The sequence below is a fragment of the Myotis nattereri genome, assembly GCF_964212035.1.
Source record: "Myotis nattereri genome assembly, chromosome: 1".
NCBI classification, from domain to species: Eukaryota; Metazoa; Chordata; class Mammalia; order Chiroptera; family Vespertilionidae; genus Myotis; species Myotis nattereri.
The window spans coordinates 154,225,105-154,235,748 of record NC_138075.1 but is presented as its reverse complement, the minus strand read 5'-3'; the positions used below and the strand labels follow the sequence as shown (position 1 = coordinate 154,235,748).

The following is a 10,644-nucleotide window of genomic DNA, read 5'->3' as shown; positions in this document are numbered from 1 at the left end:
AGGGCATCATGGAACACAAAGACATTTCCCCCACATAGGCAGTGCTCCCATGCAGATCAAATTTTCTCCAGTTTGGTGTCTGTAAGCATCTCAAAATCTGTGCCATTGTGAAATTCTTCTTCACTTCCAATCAAAACGTCTGTGGATGATGGTTCAGACCATTCTTGTGGTTTAGTTTTTACTGGAAAAGAAGACCTTCTGCCTCGTCTCCCTTTCTGCATTGAAAGACCTAAGTCCAGTCACTGTGGAGAGTTTTCTCTTCCTTCTTGCTGGTAGTGATGGCGATGGGACATAGGAGTGTGGGGAGAATTTACAATCTCAGCCCAACCTGATCACACAGTTTGGTTGTTAGCATCTCTTTTCCAACTAGATCTGACATCTTGACTGGGATGGGAAAGTTCTAGGGCTTCAAGCCTGCTGGGGACAGGTGACTGAGGATGAGGCATGAGCTGGCTGTCTGGCTGACCGGACCTGGGGGGAAGAGGAAGGCGGGGAAGTAAAGCGTCATTTGGTGTCTGGGTTTTCTCCAGTCCACAAGGGACTGTTATCCTAAAGTAGTCATCTCCTCCATTCAGGGTGTGATCTGCCAATACCAGCAGTGCTTTCTGGGCAGAGAAGCTACCAAAAGAACACGCCCAAAAGGGTCAACAGACTGGGTGGAAACAAATAGCCCCTCAGCAGAGATCCTGCTTTGCTCTTCAGTGTGGGAGGATGGAGAGGTCTGAGTGGGATCAGAGATAGTCTGAGAACAGCAGGCCACTCAGTGGATTTAGGCCTCAACTGGCAGGACCTGTGCCTTAGGGATGAACACTCAGCCACCCTCACATGCCATGACCCTGAGCAAAGAGCGTGTGGACTGCCAGCTTCTCTCGGAAACCTTCTCCTCCTCTGCTTTCCACCATCCCGCTAGCTCCCATTCTCCTCTTCCCTGATTGCATCAATTCTGTCTCCTTTGTGGGCACCTGTTTCCCACTCACCTGCGGAACGATCCCAAAGTGGCAGGCCCTGCCCTAGGAGCTCAGATAGTATAGTGAGCAGGGTGAGCTACATGACTTATGGAGCCCAGTGCAAAATTAAAACGCAGGGCCCCTTATTTGTAATCTTTCAAAAATTATTACGAATGTCACGATGGCGACAGTGAGCATTCAAGCAAGCTGGGGCTCTTCTGGGCAAGGGCCCTGTGTGACCGCATGCGAGTCAGGATTCCATCTGTGGTCCGTTTCTCTCCACACGCTCCCTGTTTGACTCAGCAATTCCTATGGCTTTGTGTTCATAGATACACTGATGTCTCCCCAGATCTTCAACCCAGCTCCACCCCAAACTTATACTCCTGGTTATTTGGAAGTCCCATTACCTGAAAATCAAGAAGACTGAAAAAAATTGATGTTCTCCAACCATCAGAATAAAATAGAAATCCTTCTCTTTCTATTGTTGCTTTCAGACAAGGATAATACAATAAACCCAGTTGCCCAAGTCCTTCTTGCCTCTTCCTTCTCTGAATTCCCACCAGGTTCTAGCTCTTTGTCTTTTTAATTCATTTCCCCTTTTCTGTCATTGTTCACTCCCTATTGTCAAAACCTTGCTTCATGCCCTGTCCTCTCTCACTTGGGCTATACCCATATTCTCTGCCTTACTCATAGTCTAATCTTCATCGTCCTATGGGTGTCAGCATAGTGCCCCCCCCCCCGGCCCCCACTTCCCAAAATCAATCCCCTGCATTGATTGCCTCTCCATTACCTACAGTATCCAACCCGGACTCCTGAGAATGGCAGAGGGAGCTACCCCACTGTGCCTGCCTTGCCAGTGTGCCTAGCTTGCCATGATCTAACACAGTGGTTCTCAACCTTGGCTGCACCTTAGAATCACCTGGGAATCTTTTTAAAATCCTGATTTCTGGGCCTCATCCTCTGGAAATTCTGTTTCTTTGTTATGGGGTGGGGCCACAACATTAGTAACAAAGAAACAGAATTTCAGGAGGATGAGGCCCAGAAATCAGCATTTTAAAAAGATTCCCAGGTGATTCTAATGTGCAACCAAGGTTGAGAACCACTGATCTAACATCTCTAACTGGAACACGTGTAGCTGCTCCACTAATTTGTTCAACACACCTGTTTTTAATGACTCTGTGCCAGGTTCTGTGCTAATCATTCAGATATGGAGTTGATTAATGTGAGGGGCTGACAGTTCAGTGGGGAGACATGAGATAACAGATTATGGTAGTATCATAAAGTAAGTGCAGAGGTCACAGGTATGCAAAGAGTGTTATGAGGACAGAGAGAAGGTAGGTATCTAATCGAGCCTGAGAGTAGGGGATCGGAAAGTCAGCTCTCCTAGAGGATTGAGTTCATAAGGATGGGCAGGAAGTGGTCACATGAAGAGGAGAGAGAGCCATTGTGCTTATTGTGCCTCTGTGCCTTCTCCCATGCTGTTCCCTCAGCCTGGGAAGAGCAAATCCAGCCCTGCCCCCCTCACCCCTGCCTCCCTTATCGACCCAGCTGGCAAGTCACCACTGTGAAGTCTGTCCCCACACCTGCTCTGAGCAGGGCCAGCCATTTCCTCCTCGGTGTTTCCAGAGCACCTTTCCATCCATCCCACGTACACAGTCTCATAACCACTTGTTCATGATCTTCCCTTCACTCATTGTGTCCCCTTCTTATTAGGAGACTAGTCATATTGGATTAGGGCTCACCCTAATGGCTCATTTTCTCTTGATTGGTCTGTAAAGACCCTATCTCCAAATAAGGTTTTATTCTGAGGTTCTAGGGATCAGGACTTCAACACATGAATTTGGGAGGAACACAATTCAACCCACAAGAGGGGACATGTGTCTTTTCGGATTGCCCATCAACTGGACCTTACAAGGGGAGTTTGGGTGGATGGAGGAGTTCTTCCATGATAGAAGCTGAGAGGCCAAGACATTCCCCAGCTCATCTGCACCAATGACAAAGGCCTGTGGTCAGCTTTGGCCAGAGAGATGCCTGCCCAGGACTGTGAATTGATCACATCTACTGTCACAAAGAGGTGGGCCAGTGCAGAATTCTGTCCTGGTGATGGTAGCTGTTCTTTGGGACAGCTGTGCCCCCCACACCTGCAATCATCTCCAGTGTCAGGGCAAGGGGGCTGTGAAATGAGGTGCCTCGTGCAGGGCCCAGGGTTGTGGGGTGGTTTGACAACACTGGCTCTGCAGCCATACCAACACTGACACAGTTCTGATCCCCTAGCACTTTTTAAAAAAAGATTTTTTAAGATTTTAATTGATTCTAGAGAGGAAGTGAGGGAGAGATAGAAACATAGATGATGAGGGAGAATCACTGATCGATTACCTCCTGCACACCCCACACTGGGGATGGAGCCCGCAACCTGGGCATGATGTGCCCTGACCAGGAATTGAACCCTGACCTCCTGGTTCATAGGTAGACACTCAGCCATGAGCCACAGCAGCTGCCCCCCCCCCCCCCCAGCACTGTTTGATATCTTGTCTTTTCTCCATATCCTATCTGCCCAGAAGCTGTTTTCAGTTCCCGGCCTTGCTACCCATGTCTCTCAGCTGTGCTGCCTTTTGCAGCTCTCCTGCGGCTCCCTCAACTTCTCTTAGACCAGCTGCTTTCAGTTTCAGGCTGTTTGCTTTAGGGAGCTTCTCTTTGGTGATGGGAAGACACTGGCTTTGGATTCAAATTCTAACTTACCAGATGTGTGACCTTGGTGAGTTAAATCCTTGAGGTCTCAATTTTTTCCTCTAAAACTAGCTAATGACAGTGGCAGCCACACCCCCACGTTTTGAAGATTCAATGAGTGAATGCAGTGCATGGTAAGCATTTCACAGTTTGGTCCCTGCATGCCGATGTGCCCTCAGTGAGAACTGTATTTCCTGGGAGCATCGAAACCAGGGTCCTTGGGGCAAACAATGGGCTACAAATTGGACCATCTCAGCTGGTGACAAGGGAGATGAGCTTTTCCCATGGCCGGCAGGATTGCACCGGGTCTGTTTCCAAGGGGTTCACTCCATTGCTGTCCCCCCTGGAAAAGGACCCGGTGCAACCAAGACAGCCTGGGTCCCCACAATAGTCAGCCTCCAGATGCTGCCCCTCCTCTGGACTCAGAGCCTGGCTCCTTTCTCCCGGGTGATTCTGAGGCACACAAGAAAGAAACAGAAGACCTGAGAGGGTGGTTAGGATGCTGTGAGATTCCTTCTTTGATTGCCCCCATTGGTACTTTCTCCTCTGAGTCTGGAAACATGCCATCCTCTCCAGGTCTATTCAAGCCTGTCTCCCATGACCATCCCCTGACTTTCCCCACACTTGGAGGAAGGTGCCCCATTCCCCCTGGTACCCAGCACCCAGCACCTGGTAGGAGGGCAGTGCAGGCCTTTTACTAATCAGTTGCTCCAGGCCCAGGTCCCATCCCTTCTCTGGGTGGGTCCAGGCTCCTATCTGAAAACCTGGTTGCTATAGAAACAACCATCAGAAAAACAGAATAGTGGGGAGAGTGGCAGGTGGGTTGTACCGAGGCCTTTCTTAGAAATGGCTTTGTTCTTGTTTTTGTTTTTGCTTCTGTTCATTCATCACGGGGCAAAAACTCCACACGTGAGTTTTAATTTTAAGTTTCAGTGGGAACAGCAGAGTCATTTTCAGTCGGCGGTTCAGGAGCCTTTGAGTGGCCCATGGAATCCTGAGGATCAACAGAGCGGCAGGGCTGGGCTGTGTTTGATTTAAAATTGGAACCCAGGAGGCAGAGGGTGGCTTTATATAGTCTGGGAGGTCCGGGAGCCTCGGCTCTGATTTATGAGACTCTTGGTGTAAGCACATGGAAGCCGAGGTAATATTTATAAATTCCTTCCCCAGCGATGGATGGAATGTTCTGAGCGGCAGTCAGCACCTTTCTGGGGGACAAAGGGAGTTAGCTGTTTAAGTCCCATTATTCAGTGAGAGAAAGAAATGTGGGTGAGAGCTTTCTCGAAGTCTGTCCCAGAAAAACAGAGGGTGAGGGGCACGGATCTGCAGCCCAGCTCCTCCCTCCATCCTCGGAGTCTCCCCCAGTTCAGGAGGATTTGGTACCTCCTTTCTGGTGCTTCAGCTCCACGCCTCCCCTGCCTTTCTCCACAAAGGCAGGGACTACACCTGGCAATTATGGTGACCACATTTTACCAACAAGGCGTCTAGCTGGGTGTGTGAGGACAGGGCAGGTCCTGGCAGCATGGGAAGAAGGAAAAGAAGATGGAGCGAGAGGGGGAGGAGAGAGAGGAGGTGTTGGCCTGGGCCCTGAGTCTGAGGCTGATATGTGACAGGTGCAGGCAGGTGGCGTGGAGGTCAGTGGCTGCCAAAGCAGGGGACTCCCCTAGAATCAGAGAGTGCCTGCCCAATGGCATCCCCCTTGGGCCTGGCAGCCCAGCAGGTTGGGAGAAGGGCCGAACCCTGTGGCCGAGCAGGCTGATGACCTTGCTCTGATGAGAAAGGATGGCGGAAAGCAACTTATTTAGAAATTTGTATTCAGGAATGTAAACCCACGGGGAGGGAAGGAACCATATTCAACTCTGTGGGGCCACCTTGACCATGTCACCTTAGATTTCCCACGTGTACAGGAGAGAACTCCATTTGTCGCTCATCTTTGTTTGTGATTCCTACCTGATTCTCAGTCACAAGAGCTGTACTGCCAAGGACAGGGCAGGTGGCCTGAGGCCTCTGCTGTGTCCGGGACAGGGGAGAAATGGTCCCCTCTGGCAAGCCTGTCTCGACCCCCATCTGTAGCCTGGCTTCTGGCACTGGGACACTTAAGGGAGGGACAGGGCTTGTCGGGAGGTCTTCCCACAACACCCACCTAGCCCCTGCCCTGGCCCTCCGGATTCTCCACGAAAGGCTCTCAAGCCTGATAAAAGGCAATTAGAGAAGAATTACTTTGCTAACGCACCAGGAGTCTAGGTGCAAACCTAGAAAACACCTCATCCCCTTCCTGCTGAAGGTGAGCAGGCATAGAGGCCAGGGCCCATGGGGCTGACAGCGGGAAAGAAGGGGCACAATGCCAACTGCCAGCCAGGTCCAGCCTGGCCACGACAGGCCGGTTGACGCTGGTTGTGTGGGAGACCCTGACCCCATCCCTTTCTCTGCCTGTTTCTTTCCTTCCTGCAGCATTTAGGAGCCGTTCCATGAAAGACACTGAGATCAGATTCCTATTTGTCCCTGGGGTGATGGCAATGTTTCCTTTGGCAGGTGGGGCCGTAATGCATGTCTGAACCTCTGAGGTGATGACTGGCTTGGCTCCCTGCTCACAGGTGCCCCGAGGGAGCTGAATTCAGTCACATCTGGATGCTCTGTCCACACTCACAGGCTTGTCCTGTCTTCACACACAGGCCTGATTGCTGAGAGCTGTGGGGAGGGTCGGCTCACAGGTCCAGTTCACAGAGCATCACCCCCCTTTTCCACCACCGGCTTCACAGCTGCACCGAACTAGGGCCAATTCCATCTGACACCTGCCCCTGAAGCACCTTAGCTCCTGCCCCCTTCTAGCCTCGTCTTTTCCCTTGGACTATTCCTAGGGGTGGAACTATGTTGCCAAGCCTCACGGTGTTAGAGCCGGAAGGGCTTCCTACAGGTGATAGCAATAGTAACTGTTTCTAATCCCCACCAAGCCCAAGAGAGGCACCGTAACAATCATTAGGCCACACCACCATGGAGGCAAGGGGGCATGCAGAGGCAATGAGAAGTCAAAAGTACGGCCTTGCATTCAAGCCCAGCTCTGTCACTTACCAGCTGTGGGACATCCACCTGGTTTCTTAAGTTCTCCGTGCCTCAGCTTCCTTATTGGGAAGACAGGAAGCCACTAACAGAAGCTCCTGCATAAGGTGGTAGTGAGCTACCCGGCAGGCAGAGTGCCGAGAACCCAGCCCAGCCCCCAGGACGGGCTGCGTGATGTCAGCTCTCATCACAGGGAGGCTAAAGGATTTGAGCACAGTCAGCAGCAAGAGTCACAAGGCTGCCTGGCCCCATGTTCTCCCTAGAAACACGCATGGTGGGGAGGAGGTGTCAGGGAAAAAGGACTTATCCTAGATCGGCCTGCTGCTGAGTGACTGCCCCAGGGCTGGGGGCCATCTCTGATGAGCCCCAGTGTAGTCTGTCCCCCAACACATTGCCTCCTTTGGCACTAAAACAATGTCTAACAAGGCCCCTTCAGCCCCTGGGTTATCTGATGAGAACTCTGGTAGAATGCAAGTAACCGGCTCTTGCCCCACACATGCCGGGCCCTCACCTTCTTCTAACCCAGGGGTGGGCAAACTTTTTGACTCGAGGGCCACAATGGGTTCTTAAACTGGACCGGAGGGCCAGAACAAAGGCATGGATGGAGTGTTTGTGTGAACTAATATAAATTCAAAGTAAACATCATTACATAAAAGGGTACGGTTTTTTTTTTCAATAGTTTTATTCATTTCAAATGGGCTGGATCCGGCCCGCGGGCCGTAGTTTGCCCACTAACCACACAGCCGACACAGCACCGAGAGTGAACGCAGGGGAAAGGAGAAAGGCCAACAGTTATCAGAGCACTGTCCCAGCTATAAGTATCGCTTCCGCTCTTGAGGAGACCGCGTGGAGTTTTAACCACTCTCTGCTGCCGACTGATCCATTTAATTTTGAAATAAAAATTCAAGATTCACCTTATGCAGACTTGTCCCTTTTTGCTATGCCCACCATACAAGCTTTCACTGCATTTTTAAAAGGCACAAAAATGAAGATTCCAACGCTGTCTAAACCCTGCACTTAACAAAGACCATTTCAGAAAAAAAAGAAAAGAAAAAAGAAAAGAAACACCGCAGGAACACAGGCGTTTTATTTAGTCCCCCTATGGCTTCCTTCTCCCTTTCATTCCAATTTCCCTCCAAGAAGATGAATACAGACATGTTACAACAGACCCTGGTTTCACTCCCACCTTCAAAAGATGAGTCACGGGGGTTTGGGGATGACAGAGGAAGGGGCAGGCGCCCGGGGAAGCGAGTGCAGTTTCCCAGGAAGCCTGGTCTCTGTTGGCACCTTGCTCCAGGGCAGGGTTCCTTTCACCTGCCCGGGTCCAGCAGCAGATGAAGTGTGAGGGCTGCAGCCGGGGTCCCAGTGCCAAGTGCCTTTCAGGGGCCCGGCGAGGACTCTGTGATGTCATATCGCACCCTCCCCCGATGGCGCAGTCAGAGCCGCTTTCCCTCATCCTTCTGCTCACTGTCCTGGAGAGAGATGTCACTTTCCTTCTGCTCCCGAGGGACCGGGCACTCAGGCTGCGCTGGGCTTGCGAGCCAGCGGCCTGTGTCCTTCTGGGTGGGAGGCGGTTGGCAGGAAATAGGAGACAAAGGGAGAGGCAGAAAGCGGGCCTGACCTCACCTGGCAGGGAAGAAGCAGGGCCGGGACGCTGGTGGGTGGAGGGAGCGAGGCAGGGCCTGAGGCTCTTGCTGCAGCCAGAAGCAGGCAGGTCCCCCGCAGAGCCGAGTGGGGACAGCCCGGGGCTGCGGCACCTGCCAGCTCCTCACTTGGAGACCAGCATGCGGACGAACTCCTCGTAGTTGACCTGCCCGTCCCCATCCACATCGGCTGCCTGGATCATCTCGTCCACCTCCTGGTCGCTCAGCTTCTCCCCGAGCCTGGTCATCACGTGCCGCAGCTCGGCCGCACTGACCAGGCCGTTGCCGTCCTTGTCGAACACACGGAAGGCCTCGCGGATCTCCTCCTCGCTGTCCCTGTCCTTCATGCGCCTGGCCATCATGCCCAGGAACTCGGGGAAGTCCACGGTGCCGTTGCCATCGCGGTCAATCTCGCTCACCATGCCCTCGAGCTCGGCCTGCGTGGGGTTCTGGCCCAGGGCCCGCATGACGGTGCCCAGCTCCTGGGTGGTGATGGTGCCGTCCCCGTCCTTGTCGAACAGGGAGAAGGCCTCTCGAAACTCGGCCAGCTGCTCCTCGGTCAGCTGGTCGGCCATGGGCGGTGGAGGTGTGGGTGCAGGTACAGCTCCCGGCTGCTCTCCTGGCTCTGAAGGACAGCGGCGGGCAGGCGGTGTTCCAGCCCTGGCTTGACTCACAGGAGCTTAAGAAGGAGCAGGGCTCTCCCTCACCATTCAGACTCCCCCGCCTTGCGTTGCCTGAAGGTCGGGTCCTGTTGGAACAAGAGTCCAGGGCCGGGAATGAGGCTGGTTGGCTAATTGAGCCGATGCCAGCGCCTCTGTGTGAAAGGCGGTGGCTCTCCGCCCCACCATCGCTCAGCTGTCAGGAACTACCCCAGGACACCTTCAGTGAGGCGTGCTGGACAACCTCGAGAGAGATTAATTTGGGTTTTTCCTCCTTGAATTTTCCTTTTCCTCTCCCTCCTCTCCAGTCTTCACACCCTTCACTCAATAAAATAACCAGCCCTGCACCCTTTCTCCCCTTCAGCTGTGGCTTTTGGCAGGATGAAAAGCAGAAGTTGTCTTTGCCTGAGAGGAACTTTCTTTTCTTGTTTTTGGTTTCCAAAGCCTAAAAGAAAGCCTTAGGGTCCCAAGAGGGTATTCTGAGAAGGGAAAAAAATTTTTTTCTACAGGTGGAAAGCAGACTGTCTTTTTAATTCAGAAAAACACACACAACATGGATGGAGGATTTCCTCCAGCTCATTCATTCACTCCTTCATTTATAAATATTTATTGAGGGCGTACTATGTGAAGAATAAGGTAGGCAACTCCCAGTCCTTGAAAGCTTATATTCCATCCGAGAGACAGCTAGTTAGCAAGTAAACTAACAAGCAAGATACTTGGATATTTTTTTATGTGTTTATTTGAGCTGAAACTGACAACTGCCAGGAAGCAAGATCTCAAATGCTCTTTGGTACTTGCATACTTTTGATAAATGTCACGAAGGAAATAAAAAGGGGCATGATGGAGAGAACACGGGGAGGTTACTCCTATAGCGATAGAAGTGAAGGAAGGTTTCTCTGCAGAGGTGGCATGTGAGGGTGACCTGAAGGGGCAAAAGGGGCTCCCCAGCTAGGGAGGCTGAGCAGGCCAAGGGACATAACAGTGACCAAGGGGGCTGCAGCCTAATGGGCGAAGGGGAGAGAAGGAGAAGAAAGACACACAAGCGAGGTGTTGTAGGACACAGGGAGGAACTCACATTTTATTCTCTGATCCTTGGGAGTCCCTGGATATTCTACGCAAGGGCATGTCTGAAAGTCTGGGCCCCTGGTTTTGGGGGGAGAGCCAGCGCTGAAGTAAGGGATATTTTTAAGAGGAGATACTCGTAAGAAGGGGCTTAAGAAGGGATGTTCACTGAGCACACAGGTTCCTCCCCAAGTCCCAGGAAGCCTGAGAAATGACCATCCACAGAGTGAGAAGAAGATGCTTTGCCTGTGGGAAGCCATGGAAGCCTGAACTGGGAGAGGCCCACAGAGCCAGGATGATACTGAGGGGGAGTGGCAATGTGGGAGGACTGATGCTACTTGACTTTAACACTTACTCTAAAGTGACAGGAGTCAACACAGCGTGGAATTGGCCAAAGAAAAGACAAATAGATCAATGGAACAGAATAGAGAGCCCAGAAATAGAACCTCATAAATAAAGTCAATACAGTGAAACAAAGATAGTCTTTTCAACAAATGGTGCTGTGGGCAACCAACATTCAGAAAAAAAATGAGTCTAGACACAGACCTTCAC

General features: G+C 51.7%; 1 protein-coding gene across 1 annotated transcript; it reads right to left on the bottom strand.

The window, feature by feature from the left end:
• Nucleotides 1-8,496: 8,496 nt before the first annotated feature.
• LOC308513017 (calmodulin-like) lies at nt 8,497-8,946 on the bottom strand (the record flags this gene model as incomplete). The annotated part of the gene is made up of 1 exon (XM_081082795.1): nt 8,497-8,946. The coding sequence occupies one exon, from the start codon at nt 8,944-8,946 to the stop codon at nt 8,497-8,499; it is 450 nt and encodes a 149-aa protein (XP_080938921.1).
• Between the last annotated feature and the right edge of the window lie 1,698 nt (nt 8,947-10,644).